Here is a 25,037-nt window from a genome sequence, read left to right as displayed (position 1 = left end):
TTACCATTAAACTAACGACGGATAAAAGTGACCTGTATTTGTGTGTTTCTACGAGAAAATTTTCATATAGTCGAAGAATACTTTATTCTATTAGAACATATAAAAAATTATTTTACATTTATTTAATACTACATGTATATGTATATATATATATAGTTTAATAATACTACATATAATTTAATGTTTTCTTTTTAATATTAAAATATTTTTTTACGCATAAAGAATATATTTCAATTATGTTTTTTGCTTTTTTGCTAAAGGTATCATTTCCATTTCTTGCAAATTTCGTCTAAATTTCTTATAAAACACAAGGACATCAGGATGAGCCCATACTTGTTGACTTTCAAAGTCCAAAACTCTTAAAGATTGTAAACTTTGTGCCCTAGAAAGTGCTACATAAGATTGCCCAGCATTAAACACTCTTGCAAGGCACATTTCTACGCAATCCAAAGTTAGACCCTGACTTTTATGAATGGAAAAAGCCCATGCTAATTTCAATGGAATTTGTTTTCTAACGATTACGCTACCCGCATTTGTTTTTAAACTCCATTTTTCTATTTTTGCACGATATTGGATACTCGATTTAAACTGAACTAAGGGCATATTATCTACGAACTCGAGGACTACGCCTCTTGCTCCATTTACTAAACCATTAGAAACATTTATGTTTTTTAATAGCATCACTTGTGCACCTATTTTGAGTACTAATTTATCGGGAACAGTTAGTTGTTTATTTAATGTTGTTGTCATTGATTGATCAGAGTCTTGAGCTATGTAAACTTTGGATTCACCTTTTAACTCGTTCAGTTGAAATTCATTAATTTCCTCTGCTTCGTTCACGTGAGAACAAAGGGTCGTTGCTAAAATTCCATTATCCTCTATCTTTTGTTTAGCTGTTGCTTTAAGAGTTTCCGTTATCTTATCTGTAATTCTACCGATTCTGATATTATTTAAGATGCTCACAAATTCCGGATCTTTTTGCCTATGAACAGTTCGTAATTCAAAATTAAGGTGGACACATTTGTCCCACACGTTACTTTGAAAACAAAATTTTGCTTTTCTGTCTTTTGTCGAAATAGGAGGTAATTGAAAAAAGTCTCCGCACAAAATCAATTGAATTCCACCAAATGGTCTTTCATTTTTACGAAGATGTCTGGCAACAGCTTCAATTTTATCAAAGTAATCTGCGTCTATCATAGAAATTTCATCCATTATTAAGTATTTTGTTTTTCTCCACATAGTAGCAGAATTGCGTGAAGCCATTTGGTAGCATCTATCTAAATTTGCTGTTCCCAATCCGATTCCAGCAAATTGATGTAAAGTTATTCCACCTATATGACATGCTGCTACGCCAGTACTTGCTGTAGCCATGGTAACATCAGGTGGAAGAGCCCCGATTATCTTCTTCAATAAAAACGATTTTCCGGTACCTGCGCCTCCGGTAAAAAATACATTTTTCCCGCTAAGCACTGCATCTAAAATTCTCTGTTGTTCCTCCGTTAATTGTTCGGTTGAATTGTCGTAAAGTTTCTTCGCGCATGCAAGTTTAGACCCGTCTGTATCCGAGTGTTTTCGCTTGTTAGAAATTTTTGCTTTTATCTTTTTCACGTCAGTACTCGTGATGGGACTAACATCTTGATAAGTATTCGACTGTTTATTAGCAAATCTTTCCTTCAATGGATTTTTTTTCACGTCTGGCGACTGACCTGTGATCTTTACATATATTGTCTTTAGGAAATTAATCAATTGAACCGTTGGTGCATTCGACAGAAATAACGTACAGTTTTCCTCGTTGAATTTTATAGAAGCTTTTCCTTCGTTCATGAATTTGTTGAAAACATATACAGATTTTAATAAAAGTTTCGTCGTGAGATTCGATTTTTCTGGAACTATTTCGATAAATATTTCACGAGGATTGTTTCGAATTAAACGCAAACTCGCAGTTCGATGATTTACTTTCTTCAGGATCGAACCTCGCGAGTCGATCCATTCCATTGTTACCGAACATATCACTGAACAATTATCTTGACTCATGTTTACTTATAAGTAGAAAAGGAATACACGAACTCTGATAATTAGTTACAATGAAATTATTAAATTTTCACAGAAGAATATTTACATTCTGCTAACTTCTTTCGTCAACGCCATAACTGTCATAACGGAATTTACGCGGCAAATACTAGGGACATTTTTGTTGCTTATGGTAAATATTCTACGATAATGATTGGTCGGTTGATAATAGACATTCTATATTATTTGTAAGAAAAACAGATAAAGGGACAAATAAACAATGCTATTTCATTCTTTTTTGGCAGGAATTGAAGCTTGTTGCTAATTGTATTTCAGAATCCGTATATAAGCATCATAAAACAACTGCTTCTTATTGTATCGAGGCAAAATATCATAACTAAACGATTCAAGTATTTAAATTTGATTGTTCTCCATCGAGTTGTTTTTCAGAGATACTCGCTAACAAATTACACGTATACCTTTTTTGTCGCCATATTTATAAAGTGTCATTAATGTCGTAATTATTCACTTATATGGAAATACACGAATACATGTACATACAATATACATATATTGTCCGATATTTAAACATAGAAAAATCAGATCGTGGGTTGTCTGTTTTAAAGGCTTACTCGTTAAAAAAATACTGCATTCTGTGATATGAAATTTCACTGGAACAAGACGCGATTTATTTCTCTTTCTATCGACATTATTCAAATATAATACCGCCTTTGAACGAATGTGATTTTTACCTGTGTCGTCCGTACGACACGTAGCCATCGATAACACCGAAGAGAAGCATAAGCCAGAAGATAACATGGCGAATATTAGCCAAAAAATCGTTTGTGTCCAGAAAAATACGAAATGCATATATTTGCATAAAATAGAGGCACTCAAATCAGCTACATTGTTATTTTTTTTCATCATTTTGGGAACTGACCCACGTCTTCGAGCTTATACTCTGAATCTTGTTAACGAGGCATAACATTTTCAAAAGGCTATTTGGCAACGGATATATTTAATGACACGGTTATAATTGACTATCCGATCGTGTTTTAAATACCTACAATTTAAAACGTAAATATCGTAACGCGGAAATATGAATGATTTGAAAAGCGCGTTGCTCTGCTTTTACTCTCGTTTGAAATCATTAAAGTTTACTGTTAGTGGAACAAAAAATGGTATATAGTCGCAAGCGCTTTTGGCTACGCTAAATATTAGACAGACTGAAACTTAATTCTTAGGCGGCATACCAGTGTCTTTGATGCGTATAACTAATTAACTAACTATTGCTAATTATGCGAAATGGTCAAGATTATGGAAGTAATCATACGCGAAACACAAAAGTGGGTCATGGATATTATCGTATGCACTAAATGTGTCTGAAAATGAACAAACACTACGCTAAAGGATCCTAGAGAAGGAATGATATTACGAAACATTTACCTTAACTTTTGTACACTGAGATGTTAAATTGACTAGTGCTACGAATGGAAAACACTGATTTTTTGGGTGCTTGCGGCCTCTAGCTGAATATTAACGCCTTTAAGGTTACTAAATACGACACTCCAAATAACGAATAATAAATATCTGCTTATGTACGTATACCTTATCCGTATTGCACCTGCCATTTTAACAAAGAAATCTTTAGAATTTTATAATATTATACGAATGAAAGCTATTATTCGAATAAATACTCGTACAAACGTACCGTTTGTTAGTTTAACATGAAATTATTACAAATTATTTGTTAATATTCAGCTTACGAGATGCCGCATTGACCTTTGCTACTTATGGATGGATTACATGTATTGGGCCTTTGTGGGCGTAAAAACTCTACATGAACAAGAAATCTCCCACCGTACTTTACCACTTCTTCCACTTACGATATATCTATCGAAACTAATATGCTATCTTTATAAATCCAAAATCCAGTCATAGCGGAGACTCTCGATCTTGATTTTGTAGACTCAACGAAAAAACGTCGATGATAAATGTTTTTGTCTCGGAACGCAATTTCATTTATATCGTAATCTAAATGGTGCACGATTATCAATGAAATTTCATTAAGAATCATGTTTTTATAAAAATCTAATTTCGACAGAATAATCGAATCGTAGTTTAATTATTCACAATTGGACACAATCACACACTGATCTCCATTAATATTCAAAACGTTTTAAACGTCATATCAAGCTTATGGATATTAAAGTTCTACTTAATAATCTACGGATACTGAATTCACAGTCGATGGCAGTTAAATGCAAGTCGAGCGAGTATTTTTTAATCTAGTATCTATACGATGTAAGCACGGCAGCTTACTTACCTTTAATTTCCGAGTTGAAAAGTTTTGGTAGTTTACAACTTTACAAATTTTTCTATCTACAACGGTATGAAAAATTGGGTCGCTTACGATAAATCTACAGAAGGATTCGTCGATCGTCGTCTACGGTGTACACTCCTCTTGAATCTGACAGGACGTAAACGATTATCGATAAAAGACTATTCGTTCGACTCGCTTGACTCGCGCCTTGATACGAACGTTTACTGTATTAGTTTCTTCGTTTAGAAATTAAATCGCAGGACAATCATCTTAACTTAATCGGTTCAATATGAACTCTCGTATTCGTTTGCAAGTATATTAGAAATACGAACGTTTTGTGTACAGTTGCGTTAGTTAAACTAAAATAGCGAAGCGAACAAATCAATTTGAAATTACGATTACTCCATATATTGATAAACATGCACACGTTATCTCGAAACGATTTATTCAAAGATATGCCATTAAGACGCACATAAACGAAGAATGAAAACTTACGCGTTGTTTTTAGAACCACGATAAAATACAATTTATTCTTGTTAATAGTTTTAAAGTTGAACGTGATCATAAAAGATCATTAAACGGAACTTCGATAAGAACCGTGAATTAATGTTGCACGACGTTCTTATGTCTTGTTGAATAGAATCAGAGCATCGAATCCAACATTTTAAGCTCGAGTACTTTCATGTGCTAATCACAATAGTCGATATTGCACCATAAAGTTGTATATTTTAGTAAAAAAACACATTTATAAGACAAGTAAACGTATGGCTAATCGAACAAATATTCAGTCTTCGAGACTAAAAACAACGAAAAAATGTATCGCTTAAATAGATAAAAGATAACTAGAAACGATAAAACAACCGTTGGCACTCTAGAATCGCATTTGTTAACTGCTTGTATAAGTAATATGTGACTGATCGCTCGGATCGACGAGCCCTTTAACTCGCACAATTATAAGAACGAAAGAATAGAATTCTATCGTTTTCGACGAACAATGAGCAACAAACGAAATAAACGCGATAAAGCTATTATGTAATTGCAGGACTATGACCGTGACTTATAGAACGATAGTTAACGGAATTGAACACCTTTAAAAAATATGTGGTGCTAATTGGAGTTTCCAGAGGGAAACAGGTCTCGCGAACACGGTAACTTGACCCTTTTCCTTCCCGCCAACTACGAAAACGTAGAGCGGTGCTGGTCCATACGACGGTGTTTCCGATTCATTGATATCAGCCGCGGCAACTTTAGCTCTTTGTCTTTCTGCCCTGGACGCACTAACAGCTCTTCGAGAAGGAGATCCTAGCGGCAAACTTTTCGGCGGCACTCTGGGAACCCTTTTGATTTCTTGAAGCTCCAACAGTTCCGCGAACGTTTGCGAGGCAGATCTGCCCGGTTCGTCTTCTAAAACGCTATCCGGCGGGCTATTCAACAATTTTGCATACTTCCCATCTTGAGATTGTTGCTGATGAGAATGATGATTCTTCGTGTCGTCTAGCCCAAGGTAATTTGGATTACAGAAACCGAATTGACCTTCGCGAATCGTCGACGGAGTAACTATGGGACGATACTGTTTGCACTTTCGTCCGGATGGCCAATCATCGTCGGCCAGAGGATCACCAGGGCTTCTCGCTTCTATACTCGCATAATCTGACGTCGATTCCTCGCCCTCTTCTAAATCAGCGAATCTAACCGACGCGGACGTGGGTATTTTCGTGGTGGTTGGTGTTTTCGGAGTTTGAAGCGCCGCTTCGTAAAGATGCGAACTGTAACTTTCTCCCCGACTGGGTTGACAGGCTTGATGCACAGCCGCGAAGTCTCTGAAACAGTCGGCAACCCGCGTATAAAGTCTCCAGTTACGTTTTCAAGCTATGTAGAAGCTTTCCTGTGTCGCTACCGCTACAATTAGATGCAGAATGTAAAAAGCATACTCACCGTCGTTCTTCTTGAACTTCTATTAGCCTGGATGTAGGCGGTTCTTTTCGTTCTTCGTTGTCGCTGTTTTCGTCCGGGTCAACGAAAACGAGTCTGGCTGCTTCCACGGGTGTTAAAACTGGGGTGGGTAAGGTAAGCGCACGGAAATTTGGTACGGAGATAGGATCTCTAGTCATTCCAGATGTACCGGTCGCTGTGTCGGTGCTGTTAACGTCCGATGACTTGACCGTGGTTTCCGCTGGCTTTTGTCGTCGACGCGCCAACGTGTTGGCGCTTCGAGATTTTACCATCCCCGTAGATGGCTCCACCACTTCGGTGTCCACTTGCTGAAAAGGATAATACGAATTCGCCTGCGGGCAGGCTCAATTGTCACATGCGTTTCGTGCGCATTTAAACTTGTGTACGCGTGCATTTGAAGGAAATGGTTATTTTCTGTGTCGTACACAACATATACATAAGACGACGTACCTCTTGAGGACTTTCTTCGTTGTCATCTTGACCACTCAGAACGGAATAACTACATTTGGTCGGATGACTCAATCGCGACAGATTGATTTGTGACAATTTCGAAATTTCCTTGAGAAAACTTGGTCTAGCTGGTGCTTCGTTCGGCGATATTCTACTGTTACAAAGTCTCGTTCTTTGATTTCTTGGCTTCGGTTTCGAATTGTCAATGTTGGTCCCGCGAATTAGCAATTCGGAAACAGCTAGAGCAACGCTCTCTGCCCTTGGTTGCGGTTTAGGACCTGGCACCGATAATTTCTCCCACGTTTCTGTACCTGTTAAAAAACTTGAAGTCATATCGTTGCGGTTACGCCTAGCGGTGTTCGTCGATGAGTTTGTTCGGTTACCGAAATGAAACCTCCAGAGTTCGTTCGTAGCTAAACCACCGCTTTCTCCGCCGAAAATTAGCATACAACTGGGAAGTCTACACGCCGCGTGTCCGTGAAGAGGTCCTGGACCTGGTTTATTCTTCAGCAGACACCAAGAAGCTGTGTTGACGTCCCATCGCCAGCAGTCGCTTCTTTCTTGCAGATCGGTCATCCCACCGTAAATGTACATCGCATCTCCGTGTAAAACAGCGGAATGTTTGTGTCTCGCTGCTGGACCACTTTCGCTGGACGAAAGCAAATGCCACGATTCCGTTTCTAAACGATCAGTCGGTTCGTTATATTTTTACGTGCACGCGTTTGAAATGAGAGTAATCATTTGATTGTCTGTACCGAAGTGAAACGCCCATAGTTCGGGAGAGCTGCCGCGTAAATCTTGATAACCACCGTAAATGAGCATTTGACCACGATGAACCAAGGCGGTATGGCCTCTCCGCCCTCTAGGAACTGCACAACCCCGCTGTGCTCTTACTTTTCTCCACGTGTTTGTCTAAATACAAGCAAAGTCGATTAACCATAATTTACCTTAGGTATATGTTCATCGATCTGCGCTATTGTAAAAAGAAATACTCATCGAATACTTTTATGGTGATTAACCTTTGGGGATAGGTAACAATAGGCTCGAAGATTCTCTAATCCCAGCTAGACCGAAGTTTTCTGAATGCCGAATATGACTGGGGTTGTTCGCGACAAAAGGTACGGAACAGCTCCAATTTGTCACTCCCTTATTCTTACCCTTTGAATAGGTACCAGTTTAATACTCGAGGCTTAACGCGATTGTAAATTACACCCTCTCGAATGAGGAGGAAACATTGTAACGTGTAAAAAAAATTATATGGAATATTATTGATTTATTAGCCGCATCGATCTATTTTTAACAGTTTACCTTGATAAAATACTTGCAAAAAATGTAGAGCACAGGTGTGACGCATGATTTGTTCAAGAAGGCTTTCCCGCTTCTTCCATAGGTATATACATAATTTTATTTTTAAACAATCGACGCGTGCTTACAATTTGATCCCATGCGACGTTATCGGTAGTCCAATAACAATCGGGTCAAAGTAAATTTCGGAGCAATTTTCGTTCCTATTAACGCGATCGATAGCTGTTTCGTTTCTGAACACTTGTATTCGCGGTGTACGAGCAGTGCACGAAGCGAAATCCTCGAGTAGAATGGACATTGATAATTCTTTCTATGCATGGTGGCAATCGTACGTCTTTCGTTTTAGCCAGTCATACTGGTAAGAAGCAAAACGAGAATACGTTGCCTTATCCACGAGTTCGCGATCGTACATACAAAGCAGAAAAGATGGAAGAAAAGTATATAAGCCGTACACCAGGGGTGCTGAAAGTAATTACGTAACTCGAAGTACGTGCCTAAAGTTGATAGGTCTGTACAGCCACTTGCGTCTACCCCGTATTACGACACGAGGGGGACGCAAAAGGGTAGAGTACTAGCTAAATTCGCCATCGACGTTAAAACGTTGTAAAATTAGCAAGAAAACGGTTATCGTCAAACATACGGACGTTTCTGGTCTTGAAAACATTGACCCTTATCTTCGAATTTGGTGGAAAACATATTTCCCTTTAGATTTGGTTTTCCGATTTTTAAATTTCGCCGAAGACGAAGCGAACAGAAAATTTTAACGAGGCAGGAAACGAAGACGACACAGTAGAAAGGGAACGTATCTCGAAACAACCCCTCTGGTTTAACCAATCGGGTTTGCTGGATGCATTTCTAACGCGGATTTCAATAATACACAACGAAGAGAGAAGCAACGGGGTAATATCCCTAGTCTCCGACATGGTTCAGGGAATAAAAACAAGCGTACCTAAGGTAACCATAGCGACACGACGAAGGAACAAAATTTAAACCCTTGCAACCCTTCTCGTTATAATCTTTTAACCTAACCTAACCAGCGCAAGTTGTAAAGAATACTTTTCTCGTTCGCGTGTTATGTGTATATGTCGGTAGAAAGATTGGTGGTGAATCGTTGACGCGAAAATTGATACCGTGTTTCGTGCGTGTTTCGGTTTATCAATTTTTAATGGCGAACAGATTCGGAAGAAGAGCCCTCGAGAGGATAAGCGCTACTCGGTTTCGAGGGTACGAAACAGAAGAAAATGGTGTTGACAACAGCTGGCTACCCTCTACATTATTTAAGAAACGTTACTCTTGAACGGACACCGAACAGCATATGCGACAGTAAAAGATGAGACGTTATCGTATAAAGGAGCATTCTATTCGCAGTTTCGGTCCACGTGCATTCGTGTTCCGGTAGATATCGTGACAATTTCAGCGAATCATCGACTAAGGGAAACTGGTATAAACGCGTCACATTCGACGGAAAGTGTACGCGTTCGATAGCTGATCTCTGACAGTGACAAATGAATCTCGCGTTAATCATTAGCCATCACGGAAATGACGCGATACCGGGAATACGTAGACGCGTACACGATTTTGATAATGCGATCATCTGGTTGACTCGTATGATTTGCGAGACAATGTCCGTTCGGGATTTGGGAAGCGGTTGAACGTCAACCCTTCGCGTGTTTCTTAATAACGATCTCGTAGTTCGGTATCGCATCTTGCAAGGGAAACTCTTAATGATCTTGCTCGTTCTGCAAGGGAGTACACGGTACACGGGGTCGCCGATGAAGAAGAAGAGACAGGGGCGAAAGAATCGCACCCTCGGGAAACCGCTAAATCAATAGGAACGTCATCGGGTACAACCAGTTTTACACGAGAACATCCTATCCATCTCCGAAGAACAGAAGAGGGTTGAATTCAGCGATCGGTGACACGCAACGAAGGACGACTATGAGACGACCGCATCGAACGATTCTGTTCTACCGTTATTCTCCGTGAACACTCCTAAGGACTCCTTGGGGAAGATAATAAGCGCGACATCGAAAAGGCGAACGAGAAGTACGTATTCACTGTTTTCTATTTAAAATTATCGCGTTAATATCATTATACCCGCGTGTATACATATACTACTATATCGAATTACTCGTACGTTCGATTAACGAACGAGAAAGGAAAAGCGTCGAAGCAAGATATTGTCAATCAAGACCGATACGTAGTTTCGTCTGGTCGGCTAAATCGAGGGTGCTGTGACCCCTCGTTGTGATTCCAGAAACGTGGCGAGAGTAAACGCCTACGGGCTATCGTGGCTTCGGTAGATCGAATCATGTAAATTTCGATGAAACTAACCTTCGACGGAACGAAATCTTGATAACGAATTTACGCGCGCAACAAATTATACCATAAATGAAAATTAAACGGATGCGAAGCGCTTTCCAGAAGGGAATATCGCGAATTAAAATATTGCGTTTTGTCTCGCGTAAAAAATACGAGTATAATTTATCGAAAGAGTGCAACGTAGGTTAGATTAGGGTGATACGTTACCTTGACATTGTAGACCCAAAGCGGAGTTTCCGTGCCCGCGGAAAAGCCGAGTTCACCCCCGAAAACGTAAAGGCAATCCTTGTAAGCTACCGCGCTGTGTTCCTGAAGTGCTGGCGGTCTTTCTCCCCCTGGATGCAATTCCTCCCATTTGCTTTCGGCTGTAAAGAAAAATAAAGAAGGGGTTAACGCGTCGGCTCGTTATTCCAAACGTTTTCATATTCCAGTCTCTCTTTGCATCGGCTAGGATAAACAAGATTTATGCAACCTCGCTTTTCTGCGTTTACGCGAGGGGAGAATGTAGCTGCGGCGGAAAAAACCGCAGACAAAAAAAGAAAAATAAGGAAATATCAAAATGAACAAAGGGGGGCTGGTCTTATCTACATCGCGTGTACGCATAGAACGCTTAATTTACTGCATGCGGTTGTTGCGATTTTTAATTGCCTATTTTCACTGCGGCGACGCGCATTTAATTGGCCCAGTTTTCGCAACGTCGAGGAATACCGCAAACACGTTAGAAACATGTTCGCGAACTTGAACGTTGATCGGCGTCGTGTCGTGCCGAACGAATTTTCGGCAAAATTTAAACGATCGCGAGTTCATGGATGCCGCGGAAGTTTTTTTCAACGCGTTAAATCACCCGCCCATACAATTTACTGTTTCGTAATAAATCCCCTCCCCCGCTGTATTAAGGTTTCTTGGAAGCAGAGGGAGAACGAAGAATATAAGAGGGTGAGTTAGAATACTCGCTAAGCAGTGACTAAGGTACAGAAAATGACGAGACGTTCGACGGATAATGGTATCGAGTCTTAATACTGTCTGTTGAAAGAGAACAAAGGATAAGAAAAATTGTTTACATTTCGCCGAAAATAATATCACAGCTCCGATAGAATTTGATAAATAGATTCCTGACTTTTACACGAAAATATAAAAGGAAAGATTAAATAAATCTAAATTGTTTTAGCGGTAAGTTAATGTTTCGACGAAGGGAACGTTGAAGTTCTTTATTGCAAGGGCTTAGGAAGACAAGGGCGGTCTTTACCCTCGGGAAGTTTTACGAAAAAAAGGAAAGGGATGCTCCCCTAATCTGTTCAGAAAAATTAAAGCGAAGAAAGTCGGCGCGGCATGAAGTTATATGTATGTATATTGTAGGAACGAAAGAGAAAGAAGGAACGAGATTTTTTTGAACGGTATCGTCGCGTTTGTAAATATCGTGCGAGATTTTGAAATGTAATTTCCTGGCGCGCCGAGGGATAATCCATATTTCGTACAGATTAAGTAGCCGGGTGATAGTTTCGTACTGGAACGTGCTCAAGAACAAAGCCTACGAAATTTACGTAAGAGACATAATGGCTCTGGCTAAAGTACTTGCAACTCTCGTAGATCACCACTAGAGATGCCCGACATTGATTACGTACACGTGTCGTATCTAGCTGGCTACGAAGCAATGCACTCTTTTGTTTAAAAGTGCTGCTTCCGAACTAAAATTACCGAAGCTTTACGAACGAAAAAAGCGAACAAACGTGACTGGCGAACGATTGTTCGTCGCTTCGGATCTCTATCGCGACCGATACCGTCTTCATCGATAGCGCAGCAGCAGCTTGTATTCGCGATCAATCGATTCCAACCTTCGTGATTTGCTTCGAAGCCTGAAAACGCGTTTCATCGCAGAAGTTTTAAGAAGAAAATTTTTAGTGTCGCGATAGGGATCCATTTAGCTTGATAGGTCATAAGCACCGGGAACCCCTCGAAATCAGTACCGGTCGAAGAGAAGGGTGAAACAAAAACGTTCAAAGATGAAGTACACTCGTGATTCTTTGAGTTATCATAATATTTTTGCAAGTTCAAGTATCGACAGTGGTAGGCTTTTAAAAATATACCATGGGGTCCCTGGACAGTATTTGCCCCAGGAGAGAACCTCCGCCACGTTTTCAACCCTTTCGACGCTGCTTTAATATTCACCCGAACACGCGGTCGAACAATCCCCGCTGATTAATAGAGACTTCCGCGGCCCATCGGTCCACCAACATCGATTCTATCGTAATTACGTACGCGCTATATTTTCTCGCGAAGCGTCGAATCAAACGCGTCTAAATAAAAAATCTAGATGGTCGAAACGAACGTTTCTGCGAATTTCGAATTCTCTAGCTATAGGTTAAATTATTCCGCCATTGAACGATCGAGCCTACAGGGAATACGTTTAAAACGCTGCCAGTTAGACGATCGAAACTTGGCCGAGTTCAAAGTGGTCAGCCATTTGAACCGAATAATCCTCTAGCGGATAGATTTATTTTGCTCTCTACGAGGTGGCTTCCCGCGCGAATTTTTTTCTCCCGAATGGCGATAAAAAGCGACGACGTAGTTATAAATGTACAACTCGTTAACAAGTTGGCTGACGTGTTCGTATAAACCGCTGATTATCGCGAAAGGGTGCAATTCGTTCGGTCACGTCTGATCTTCGTGGAAACGTACGTAATTGTGGAGTATCGTCTGTGGATTTAGTTGATATAGGTGGGCTTTAATAATGGCGTATTATTGATCAGACTGAACCCCGTTTAAATTCCGTCGCGCACCCTCGTTCGCGAAGCGAGACGATATGGGGTGCGTCGGTCAGAGATGTTGATCGTGTATCGTGTAGCTCGGGGTACTCAGACATCGTGTTTTATACATACAGCATCGCCTTCCAACTACACGGATTTTCCCTGTTCGCGATTTTCGCCCGCCTTCCCTATCCATCGTTTTCCCTAATCCAGTCGACGCGTTACTCTTGCGTCGTGGCTACGCGTGCGCGTGCTCCGATGAGATGAAATTAAAAGCAACGACAATTATCACTTACCCAGACTGTACCGCCAGAGATCCTTGAGGGGAAGATTGCCGTTTCGTCCTCCTAGTAGGTACACGTGCCCGGCGAGTAAAGTAGCACTGTGCTTGCTTCTGGAAGGTGGTGCGGGCCCGTTTTCAGTGCCAGCCGCGGTTACCGAGCTCCACATTTTCTGCCTGTATTAGTGAATCCTCGAATTAGTTCGGTACGAAGAAACGGCTACCGACTAGAGTGTTCCAGTTCTAACGACCATTCCAATTTAATTCGTTCAATAGCATCAAATATTAAACTGCGATTCGATAGGCGCTTGAACGTATCTTTAAATCTCGAAAAGACTTCGTTGGATAAAAGTAACGTTATTTTACTACCGTTGTCCGATCGATCACGAAACGACCAGCAAATAAAGGTCCGCTGTCTCTGTTTCGTGCCGTTCACGATACCGCCTGTTTGTTCGTTTATCGTTTACCGACGAACATTCGACTAACGGTAAGGATCCCCATTTTTCACCGCAGAGGGTGTAACGTAGGGTTAAACATTTACCGACTAGAACTCTTAATTGATCGGCCTACTTGTCTTTACTTCCAACAAACAACCTTCGACATTTTCCCGCTTTAAACGTTAAACTATCGAAATTTATTCATCCGTAGTATTCGCTGACGTAGAAAGCCATAGGTCATTTTGATCGCGCGTTTTGGAAATTATAGCGGTTAATTGAATTTATTGTTTCTCTACCGCGCGAGTCTTCGAGTCAGAAAGAAAGATGAATTATATCGTTCATAATTCACTTTTCTTCTCGATATAACGGTACAGAGAAACAGAGTGACAAAACGATATCTTTAAGTGCCGTGTACGCTGCTTTTAAACTTATTAGCGACCACATGCGTCGCAATTGAATCGACGAACCTCCGAAATCGAGTTTCCGGTAAACGAATGCACCCTCGCGTATCCCAAACACGAGTACGCAAATACGGTTGCGAAGCAATACGCTCCGGTAGAACCAGTAGACGCGTCGATACAAATGGGATCCCTCGTGGTTCGTTGTATTCGTAAAGAAATTTGCGAAAGAAACGGTAGAAAATAGTAGGTTCGTGCATGTTCTAGCTGTGCATTGCCATAAGAAGATTCGTAAATAAAACATGAAACGTAAGAGTAGAGAAATTCTTGGGAATTCGGTAAAAAAGTAGCGCGACGCGAGAATCACGCGAATAAAATTTCGTGTAGGAGGCAGAATTTTTGTGGAAAATACGATAGCCACACTTGGAATTTCTAAATTCATTTTGATTTTTTTCGTAATGGCCATTAATTTAGCTCGTACGCGCGTGCCGTGGTAGAGTTTCCAAGCTGGAAAAGTTTGTAATTGACATTTTAAATTACGATGTTCGCTTTTCGTTCCTCGCTGCTCGAAAGTAAATGTAACTAGGTTACGCTTATAAACGACTCTAAACGATACACTGCTCCGTTTAACGCTGAAATCGTAATTGCTTAATCGACCATTAACTGAATTTTGAAAAATTCCAAGACCAAACAACATCGACAAACGAACCAAATCAACGTCAACAGCTTCGACTTGCTAAAGAAATTAGGGAGAGAACGTGGCCCTCGTAGTGGGCGGACTAATTCAAATGTATGGAAATCCAAGTCCCCTATGACGTTGCGTTTAAATACACGCGCAAGTTTCTAAACAAGTGCTCTCGTTTGGTAAGTTTCAGCATGGTTTAACGCATGAGAAACAGAATACGAATTACAGGAACAATACGTGCTAAATTAGGAGAGTGTGTACGTGCAATTCGGGTTGCATCGTAACGCGCGAAAACGAATGGAACAACGTGGACAACAATGTTTTCGTAGTTTCACCTTCCGTTCAGTTGATATTAAAAGTGCCTGAATCGAAAAGAAAGAACGCGCGAAAAGAACACGGTCAACGTTCCATCAGCTCTTCTTACTTTTGTCAGTATTCCCGTGCATCATTCTAACGACGTTCTAAAGCCGAGTTTGTTTCTTTCAATCTCTTAGGTTGCTTCGATGGTAGGTTCGCGTACATCGAATCTTAACAAAAGCGACGAGAACGCGTAAAAGTTTTCATCCTAGATGGAGAGTACTGTTCGGGCGCTTACAGTCTCTTTGCGTAACGTTTCCTCGAAAAATATCACGTTCCTTCGTAATTGTATAATTACGCAGCATTATTAGCAGATTATTGCGTCGATAGGGGTTTAGATGGCCCAACGAATGACGTACGAGTACCTTTTGTCCGATCGAAGAAAATCGAGGAATTTCGACCGGGCATATTTCCCGAACCCCCCTTCCTTTCTCGAGTATTGTTTTACCGTAGCAATATTCGTTCGCTCGTCTGACTCTCGAGTACTCGACGATCAAGCGTTTTCTTCTTTCAGCCCCCGACGGAAACCGTTGCGTTATCGACCGAGAAGAACCGCGTGACGGCGGTGGTGGCAATTTCATTTTTTCCAGCTTCGATACGCCGCGGATACGAGCGCAAAGATTCGACTAGATTTTCATCCGTCGATTCGTGCCCCTTTTCGTTGGAAAGGCGAAGGGTGGAATCGTAGGGGAGAGGATGAAGCGGAAAGCTTTCTCTGTCTGTTTAACTGGAGTTACGAGGGGATGCGTTGCCGCTACCAATTTCCCAAAAGGGAGCGTACTCAGACAATTTCCTCCTCCGAGTGTCAAAGCTTCTCGGGTTCCTCGCGATTCTCCATTATGCAGCCCGATGCTGCTTTCGCGGTTGTTTCGTTGTTTGTCCAAGGATTTCCTTACTTCGCGTAGTCGTTACTTCGTCAGCTTCTGATCGCGAAATTTTTAACGCGAAACTTTCGACTCGTTTACTCTCGGGAGGCGAACATGATTATTCGCGGCGCGACTGTTTCGACGCGATCTTTCAGCCGGATATAATGCGAGGGGAAAAATCGAGTGTAAGATTCTATGGAACGCGCGCGCGACTTTCCCATGTTTTGTAACGAAATCTACGATTCTTTCGTTTCGACGCATACGAAAATGTTTCCGTTTATAGAAAGACGCGCGATACTTTTGACGATACAGCATAACGGTATCTTTTGTAACAAGTTCCGTGCAAAGGTCATTAACGCGTTCTTACGTGGTGGATCAAGGCGGGCTCTCATTACACTGGGTGCACATCCAAAGAACCACTTTTCATCGTACACCTTCTTTCCGCGTAGATAATCTTTTTCCTTCTTTTTTGTCCCTCGGCTTTCTTCCGCATTTTTCTGTGACAAGCGGACGTCGTCTAAAAGTCATCTCTACCGACGATACACGGCCCAGCGGAAGAAAGAAACTAGCCGCGTCTCGCGGCGATCCGTGGAGCCTCGTTGATTCGCCGAGCCGAGAACGAAACGTTCAGAATTCAAATACTAAATGAAAAGAAAATTCGAACTAAAAGAAAATTTTACGTCAAAGCGTTTCAAATTCGAAGTTTGGTGTAGCGTATCGTTTCGTTTTCTTCGAAAGTTTCGTCGTTGCGAGGAGAATGGCGCGACGTAAAACGTCCCTACCAGTCGACGCGCGTTTTCAATGACATCCACTAGAAACCCTCCACCGTGTCACTAGTATCACTTGCGGTAAGATCTGTGTAACCGCGACGCATTCTCTGTACAATTACGTTTCGCTTAAATCCCATAAATCAGACCGATAGATTCTTATCCGAATCACGATGGATACATTTAACGAGTCGTTTCCTTTTTCCAGGACATCGAGTTTCCTCTCTGCCCGTTCGTCGATTTACGATCGGTAGCTGAAAGGTCGTCTATCGCGGTTCGATTTCTCGCGTCAACGTCGTACACGAATGACCAGTTAACACGCGCATAACGCAAAATGAAACCTTAGAACGGAAAATAATGGATACAACGCGATGCGAAGCGATAATCCTTGTTGCTTAATACTCGCGGTATCGGTGTCCCTGAGTAAGGTATTAGGCTCAGTTAGGTTTCTATAAATGAAATTAATGTGTCAACAAGAAAATCGTGGGTATAGACGATGGCGATAGATACCGCTTCACCCGTATTTTTTGGCGCGATGCAGATATATCGGCAGGTATAGAAAGGACCTCGAACAACGTTTCTATCGCACAGATATTTGTATGGACCGCTCGCGAGGCGAGCGAGCTCTGATCGTTATAAAATATTTGCTTATCGAGTCCCTTTTACACAGAAAGAAACGATATTTTCTGTTACGCGAAATATAATGACCGAGAACATAAAATAGAGCACAGCTGGTTATCGTTACGCGAAGAACATTGATTTCCTAGGAGGTTATGGACACCGCAAATTGCTAGTACCACGTGATCCGAACCATAATCGATCCGATAATTGATAAATATCTTTTTTTCGGTGCATTATTTATACATCGCGGTCGATGTTTTAATTCCGCGATCACGCGATCGTTCGCGTTGTCGCGGAATCGGAAGATAAGATACGAATTAGATGCACGCGTTCGCTAAGTTTTCGGTTACTTCGACCCATACTGAATCTCGAAGAACCCTGCCGAAAAACGTTAAAAGAAGAGGGAATAGATGCAAGGCAAGGCAAGGCAAGGCAAGGCAAGGCGCTCGAGGGTAACGCAATTTAACAAGCTTACCTCTCTACTCGGTAAACCCTCTATCCCGTTAGCTTTGGCGAATGCTACTTGTGACCCACATGCGAGCGACGATTAAACGCGACTAAGCTCGCTGTTACTCTGCTAAGAGTGGTTCTTCGACAATTAATCTTCGATTTACCGGAAATGCATCGTTCAATTGTCAGACCTTGAACGTTGCCGGCCGACGGCCTTGGTCCATCACGAATACTTTTAAATATTCGGTGATTCGTTTCCGAAACTTCAACCTGTTGTTCTTTACGAGAACGTGACACGACGAAAGTAGGAAAATATGTAGCGATGCAAGATGTCAATCGGTCGTCGTACTCGAGTCCACGCGAAGCATGTCGTTGATAAAACAGAGACGGTTCATCCTTGAGTTGGTTCGTCGCAACACATCTATATTACCTTTAAGTCTATCACTATGCTCGGTATCTTGCAACGTTCACGATATAAACGTACGTTCAACGTTCGGCACATCACTCGAATCGTTCGAAAGTGTTCAGAGTCGTTTAAGAAACGTATTTCATCTTGCCGCGATTTCGAATCATTGATAAGCCCGAGTTCGAATTTATCGGATATTCCGCTCGTTTACGGGTAACCGAACGATCGAGGGTTGGGGGCAACGTCTCGTGGCTGTTGCATGAAACTGGTCGAACACTGGTCGATTCCGACGTATTGCTTGATCGGACAACTTTAGCTACGTGTCGTTGTTGCTACGAGCGAAGACGAAAGAAAAAGCAAGATGTGTCACGAGGACGGCACTCTGCGTGCTCGACGTTTCTTCCGTACTGCGTCCGGGTCGAGCACCTACCTCGTCGAGTCGTCATCGAGGACTCGACGCAGGCGCTCGATGGAGAAGCACCCCCTGTTACCCGCTAACTCCAACACCTCTATCCCCTCTGACTTGGCCAAGGGGTGAACATCCGAGAGTCGAACGCTGCACCGTATTCTACGGTGACAACGATAGAACACCGGATGACTGTCCTCGAGGGAACATCTATTTCCCGTATACCTAGCTTCGTCTTTATCTTTTTTATGTTTTAGCTTAAAAATTTGGCTATCGTCGACGCGTTACCGCTGCCAGCGAACGACGAACACGATCTACGTAATTGATTGATCGCGCCGAAGGGGTAAGATGGTTCAGTTTCGTGCAATTTCGTGCAATTTCGTGCAATTAGGTGCAATTAGGTGCAGCGATCGAAGCGCGTGGAATTCTGGGAGCAATCGAAGGGGATTCGAAGCTTGCCGATTAAACGGTTCGACGCCGAGAGGGTAGGCGTGTATGGAATGCTCCGCGCTCGACTGCCACGGAGTTGTATCTGAACGAATTTCTATGACGGTACAACGTTGCTTAGGTTGCACATGCGCCAGCGTCGGTCCCCATGGAAACGGGATGCTAGCCACCGCGTGTGAATGCGTATTGATTACTCCGCTCTTGCTCCATTCCGCGATCTCTTGGTCCTTGTCGTATCTTCTTCTGTCACCTTTCCGCGACCCTGCTTCTCCTCTTCTCTTTCTCTGCCATGCTACCTCCTCCTCCTGCTCCTCCTCTTTTCTTTCTTTTATCTTTCTCCTCTTTCGTGCAACGAATTTTCTCGTTCCATCGACGACCTTTCCCTCTTTTTTTGCTTTAAATTAACTCCGTGATGTCTGCATGCTCTCCAATCCCTTTGCATAAAACACGGATTTTTTCTCCTTGGACTTTTTTACTTTACAGCGAATAATAAATCTATCTTCTCAAAACGCGTTGCTCGCTCGATTCGATATAAAGTTTATCCGAAAAGTAAACTTACTTTCATAGGAATTGCACGCTTTCGAAAGCAGCTCGAGTCGTTTTCCTCGTTACGATAGGTCACAGTTTCGGAATCGCGAGTTTTCTTTTCCTTCAACCTTGCCAACGATTCACGCACGATAGACAGACAAATTTTTTAAGTATGTTGCAACGGGCTACGACATGCGATTACTAGATTTGATAGCCGGTGACATCGTAAACATCCAGGCGGAACAAATTGTTCTATTGTATTTCGAGCTTCCAGCTATATCTATGCTCGAAGGATACAATCTATTGTATGCCGTTTTTCATAAATCTAGTAAGATTCTTTTATATGTATACTAGTTCGATCCATGAATCTATCAATAGCGAAAGCTATAAATTTCGACCAAGATTTTCTTTCGATGGAAACAAATTGATCCGACAGAAGGGCGTTTTACGGGAAATCAGAAAATAAAGGAAACGTACCTACATGTTACACGCTCGTTGAACTTCCGACAAAATACGGAATTGGCCAAACGTTAATTAGCGGAAGCATTGACGGGAACGCGGATACGATCTGGCAATCGTTCCGATTTTCGAACGCTAGAACTGTCGTTTAACTCTCGTTCGTAAAATAATGTCATTACAAATTCTTCGAGATGCGAAACTTTGCATAGCACGTAGTTACGTTAATTGTACTCTTAGCGTGACGGTACGAATGTTGGCACACTGGTGACACTTTTCTTTTCACCGGCACGCTTCTACTCATCCTTTGGTTACGCTTCGCGATTTACAGGGACGCAACCAAACTCGTCAATATTTTCTGGCCAGACATTTCTTTAATGTTTCGTTTCAACGCATTTTGCGATGCACAGGCGCAAAGATCGAGCAATAAATTTCTATTATAATAAATTGATTCAAAAAGGTACTGTCGCGTCCGTTCTTCGGCAAGTAACTTCGATCGATGAAATGATAACGAGAAGAAAGTTCCCGGTCCTGAAGGGCAAATACGCGACGATATTCCATGCGCGACAACTATATAAAAAGGTGAAACTACGCCATGGGAAGAGTCACTCTAGCTTCGTGTTTACTTCGAACCGTGTCTAAAAAGCTTGCTTTCGTTTCATTTATTTATGACTAGTTACGTATAACGTTACGATGTCGTATCGATTTATTTGCATTCCGTTAATAACTACTCTAGTATGTTGCATTTTCTCGGAAAAAGCTGCAACCACTGAACTCGTTAACAAACAATTCATCGATGGCAATCAATTAGCGAGTATAGTTCGAGCTAAAAATTCCTCGAAGATATCGTACATAAAGAGTAACGACAGTGTGACGAACGAGAAAAATTTGGACAAACAACCGAGAACAGTGAACCATCGACCGGAGTCGGAGTCCAGAGATAAGTTAGATAGTAAAAAAACCTTCTTGTTCTCGAAACCGTTCCATTATGAAAAATGATAACGTGCAAGTTCCAGCTGTTGCGGATCCAAATACGATTCTAATTTTTCTACACGGCCTGATTCTTACTACAATCATATTCCTACAATTATTGGCGGTCGATATTCGTCCAAATACGGCGAACGTTTACCAACCGATAGGTAGTATCGAATAATTGAACTCGAGGGATACATCGAAACGCGAGTTCAGCAACGAACGATTAACCTCTACTCTCTAGGTACGGATGGCAGACGCAAGGACAACCTCCAGGTTGGGGCGGAAGTACAGGAAGACCCGGAAGTGAAAGCTACCTTGGAAACTCGTTATACCAAGGGAGTCAAGCAGGAGACAGGTAATCGATTATTATACAATCGAGATTATCCTTGACAATTTTGCGAAACTATTTTAACGCTCCTTCCTACGAGCGACAGATTTGCTTCCCGTCCAAAATATGGAAGCGAAAGTTCGCGTAAACCTGGAAGTTACGACTCTACGACTTCTGGAGGATACGATTACGGTGGATACGGAGCATACGGAGAATATGGTTTTAACCGACCCAAGGGCTACGGAGGGTCAACTAGTAGTGGTGGTTATGGAATTTCAGGCACTTTCGCTAATGGCGATGAATTCGGAACTGCAGAGCCAAATTACCCAGAAGGAAATGCATCCTTGCAACCAAATATTCAAGCACAGAAGGTGCTGATTAATTTTCGAACGTTTTATCGCGTTTTCCTTGTTTACGGCGTATCGTGGATAACTTTTTATACGATCATTTCTATATTAGGCTGTAGCCTTAAAAGCGTTAGCCGGTGTCGCTTTGATCGGAGCAGCCGCGGCTTTGGCCGCAAATCCTGTTCTTCTCCCGATTGGTATTGTGTCGGGAAGAAGGAAACGATCGAGCCTTCCCATCGCACGTGACGATCTTTACATCGATTATCTTCTAAAAGCCTTGAAAATTAACGCTACCAAGGTACATTCCTCGCTCGTATTGAATACGTGATTTTCTTCGTAATTTTCTACGAATTTATTTCGAACCAATGTCACATGTATTGTTCTATGTATTATTAAATAGGCTTACGATAATGAAGGCGGACAACAAATTTCTCCAACTTGCATCGCCAGAGTCGTTTGCGAAATTCAGAAACGTTATTGGTCCGACCTTGAGAAGAAGAACAACATTTTTAAAAAAGGAAAAGAATTGGAGAGTCATTTTACAAATTTGTATATATCTTTTATTATTATCATGATTTATGAGGGAAGTTATAAAAAAATTGTGTAAACCATGATATCGTTACAGGAATTCAGACAACGTACTTGAAGCGGAGGCCATCAATGAGCGCATTAAGAAGTTAATAAAAGCGGCAACTGTTGTTGCTTCGAATGGATGGCATTGTAGCATGTTTACGTGTACCGTGATAAAAACTACAGAAGCTAAAAATAGATTCACTTTTAAAGTTTGAAAATGAGTATACTGTGTACGGAAAAAGAATATAATAATAGATGTCGCTAATAATTGTAAACAAAACAAAATAAAATATAACATAACTGAGCGAGCAAGCCGAAGGCGAGCGAAGCTCTTATACTTGACTTTGCAACTTCTTTGTCCGCGTTTTTCTTTTGCACCACTAAACCAATTCTCATCAAATTTTGCACGCACATGCATATGTACATCCAGATGGACATAGAAAAAAAATTTTTAATCGGACTTGCCACGGAGGAATAATCACCGAAAAAACTAATCCTCATAGACTTCGGCGAAACGGGTGAACTAAACCTAAAAAATGAGGGTCCGAACGCGCATATAAGGAAAATAAAAAAATGAATATTTCGGCACTTTGGCGACGTAGTATGGTTCCTGAGGCCTTTAGAAACAAATTTCTATTAGGGTTTGATGCGTTTTGATGCCTAATAAAGCCAGAAAATCAATTTTTGTAGAATTCGGTCCAAAACGGTACAGGTGGCGCCATCTAGCGGCGAGCGGCGGAACTACGAAAAACTAAAATTTCGATTTTCTCAAAAACTAGGGACTTTTCCGCAATTCTGAGATATACAAATTGTTCCTTGTCGCCTACGGAATCGAACGAATCTAATTATAGCCTGCTAGGACCATTATTAAAGAAAATAGAAAAATAGCCCATTTAATGGACTAAAAAATTATCGTCCATCTAGCGGTGAAAGTTGGAACTACAAAAATAGAAAATCTCGATTTTCTCGAAAACTAGGAACTTTTCCGAAATTCTGAGATATACAAATTGTTCCTTGTCGCCTACGGAATCGAACGAATCTAATTATAGCCTGCTAGGACCATTATTAAAGAAAATAGAAAAATAGCCCATTTTATGGACTAAAAAATTACCGCCCATCTAGCGGTGAAAGCTGGAACTACAAAAATATAAAAATGCGATTTTCTCGAAAATTAGCGAACTTTGAGTACTTCTGAGGCTCAGAAAGTGTTATGTGATCGCATTAGACGCAAAATAATGCAATAAAAGCTTTCTAAAGGCTGTAATAAAGAAAATAAAAAAAATGGCATTTTATGGAGAAAATTTGTGGCGCCATCTAGCGGCGAAACTGCGAACTAAAACGAAAAACCGTATGCCCGAACACGCATTAAGGAAAAATATAAAAAGAAATATTTCGCAACTTTGACGACCTAGTATGCTTCTTTAAACATTTTAAAGCAATTTTTGTTGAATAAGTTATTCATTTTTTTACCTATTAAGCCCAGAAAATCAATTTTTATTTGACCCCTTTACTGCGTGTTCGGGCATACGGTTTTTCGTTTTAGTTCGCAGTTTCGCCGCTAGATGGCGCCACAAATTTTCTCCATAAAATGCCATTTTTTTTATTTTCTTTATTACAGCCTTTAGAAAGCTTTTATTGCATTATTTTGCGTCTAATGCGATCACATAACACTTTCTGAGCCTCAGAAGTACTCAAAGTTCGCTAATTTTCGAGAAAATCGCATTTTTATATTTTTGTAGTTCCAGCTTTCACCGCTAGATGGGCGGTAATTTTTTAGTCCATAAAATGGGCTATTTTTCTATTTTCTTTAATAATGGTCCTAGCAGGCTATAATTAGATTCGTTCGATTCCGTAGGCAACAAGGAACAATTTGTATATCTCAGAATTTCGGAAAAGTTCCTAGTTTTCGAGAAAATCGAGATTTTCTATTTTTGTAGTTCCAACTTTCACCGCTAGATGGACGATAATTTTTTAGTCCATTAAATGGGCTATTTTTCTATTTTCTTTAATAATGGTCCTAGCAGGCTATAATTAGATTCGTTCGATTCCGTAGGCGACAAGGAACAATTTGTATATCTCAGAATTGCGGAAAAGTCCCTAGTTTTTGAGAAAATCGAAATTTTAGTTTTTCGTAGTTCCGCCGCTCGCCGCTAGATGGCGCCACCTGTACCGTTTTGGACCGAATTCTACAAAAATTGATTTTCTGGCTTTATTAGGCATCAAAACGCATCAAACCCTAATAGAAATTTGTTTCTAAAGGCCTCAGGAACCATACTACGTCGCCAAAATGCCGAAATATTGCACTTTGCATGCGTAATAGAATTGACATAGACGGCTCATGTACGTATCGTAATGCTGACACGAAATAATTAATTACTCATTACCCGTAAATTATTTATGAAGTTTTATTATCGTACCATGTAAATAATGCATTGCTGACCATTGTTCAATCATGAAAGTGCACAAAATATATCCACAAAACGTATAATTAATTATTCAAAATGACCTCGTGTGTACCGCTTGTCACCGTATTACCAATGCGCTGATACTTCGCAGGTGGTAGGGACCTCTCGGTTCCTCTTGGTTGCCATTTTCCCCAAGAA

The 25,037-nt window shown here is 41.1% G+C and overlaps 3 protein-coding genes across 9 annotated transcripts; 1 reads left to right on the top strand and 2 right to left on the bottom strand.

Annotated features, from left to right (window-relative positions):
• Positions 1 to 55: 55 nt before the first annotated feature.
• On the bottom strand, positions 56 to 3,958 carry Pif1 (Pif1 DNA helicase). The gene has a single exon (XM_003704261.3). It carries the CDS (start codon positions 2,032 to 2,034, stop codon positions 235 to 237), a length of 1,800 nt encoding a protein of 599 aa, XP_003704309.1. The 5' UTR covers positions 2,035 to 3,958; the 3' UTR covers positions 56 to 234.
• A 156-nt stretch (positions 3,959 to 4,114) lies between these two features.
• On the bottom strand, positions 4,115 to 25,030 carry LOC100876875 (uncharacterized). Of its 6 annotated transcripts, none has more exons than XM_012287319.2 (9): positions 24,852 to 24,986; positions 22,268 to 22,348; positions 13,404 to 13,564; positions 10,571 to 10,728; positions 7,492 to 7,648; positions 7,120 to 7,416; positions 6,737 to 7,047; positions 6,269 to 6,594; positions 4,115 to 6,153 (listed from the first exon to the last, which is right to left on the bottom strand). In XM_012287319.2, the coding sequence occupies exons 2-9, from the start codon at positions 22,303 to 22,305 to the stop codon at positions 5,424 to 5,426; spliced, it is 2,178 nt and encodes a 725-aa protein (XP_012142709.1). In that variant the 5' UTR covers positions 22,306 to 22,348; positions 24,852 to 24,986; the 3' UTR covers positions 4,115 to 5,423. The 6 variants fall into 6 exon arrangements, with proteins under 6 accessions (XP_012142709.1, XP_012142706.1, XP_012142708.1 ...); XM_012287316.2 differs by having other exon boundaries at positions 6,269 to 6,618; positions 24,852 to 24,981; XM_012287318.2 differs by lacking the exon at positions 22,268 to 22,348 and having other exon boundaries at positions 6,269 to 6,618; positions 24,852 to 25,030.
• On the top strand, positions 20,184 to 22,784 carry LOC100883921 (uncharacterized). 2 transcript variants are annotated; one of them, XM_076532316.1, is made up of 7 exons: positions 20,184 to 21,151; positions 21,221 to 21,350; positions 21,428 to 21,541; positions 21,621 to 21,885; positions 21,974 to 22,159; positions 22,262 to 22,410; positions 22,487 to 22,784. In XM_076532316.1, the coding sequence occupies exons 1-7, from the start codon at positions 20,905 to 20,907 to the stop codon at positions 22,647 to 22,649; spliced, it is 1,254 nt and encodes a 417-aa protein (XP_076388431.1). In that variant the 5' UTR covers positions 20,184 to 20,904; the 3' UTR covers positions 22,650 to 22,784. The 2 variants fall into 2 exon arrangements, with proteins under 2 accessions (XP_076388431.1, XP_076388432.1); XM_076532317.1 differs by having other exon boundaries at positions 20,184 to 21,155; positions 21,228 to 21,350.
• Positions 25,031 to 25,037: the final 7 nt, after the last annotated feature.

This window comes from Megachile rotundata, chromosome 6 (assembly GCF_050947335.1).
Source record: "Megachile rotundata isolate GNS110a chromosome 6, iyMegRotu1, whole genome shotgun sequence".
In the NCBI taxonomy this organism is placed as follows: domain Eukaryota; kingdom Metazoa; phylum Arthropoda; class Insecta; order Hymenoptera; family Megachilidae; genus Megachile; species Megachile rotundata.
Note: the sequence above shows the minus strand (reverse complement) of the source record. Positions and strands in the feature narration are given on the sequence as shown.

What these genes read in the sequence shown, in the direction of transcription:
- LOC100883921 (XM_076532316.1), top strand. Translation starts at nt 20,905, where the DNA reads ATGTCGTATCGATTTATTTGCATTCCGTTAATAACTACTCTAGTATGT. An exon ending in GGGAGTCAAGCAGGAGACAG is followed by an intron (nt 21,542 to 21,620) that starts GTAATCGATTAT and finishes TACGAGCGACAG; the next exon opens with ATTTGCTTCCCGTCCAAAAT. An exon ending in GAGAGTCATTTTACAAATTT is followed by an intron (nt 22,411 to 22,486) that starts GTATATATCTTT and finishes ATATCGTTACAG; the next exon opens with GAATTCAGACAACGTACTTG.
- Pif1 (XM_003704261.3), bottom strand. Translation starts at nt 2,034, where the DNA reads ATGAGTCAAGATAATTGTTCAGTGATATGTTCGGTAACAATGGAATGG.
- LOC100876875 (XM_012287316.2), bottom strand. Translation starts at nt 22,305, where the DNA reads ATGCAAGTTGGAGAAATTTGTTGTCCGCCTTCATTATC. An exon ending in TTTGGGTCTACAATGTCAAG is followed by an intron (nt 7,649 to 10,570) that starts GTAACGTATCAC and finishes GCTTGTATTTAG; the next exon opens with ACAAACACGTGGAGAAAAGT. An exon ending in ACTCTGGAGGTTTCATTTCG is followed by an intron (nt 7,048 to 7,119) that starts GTAACCGAACAA and finishes GTTTTTTAACAG; the next exon opens with GTACAGAAACGTGGGAGAAA.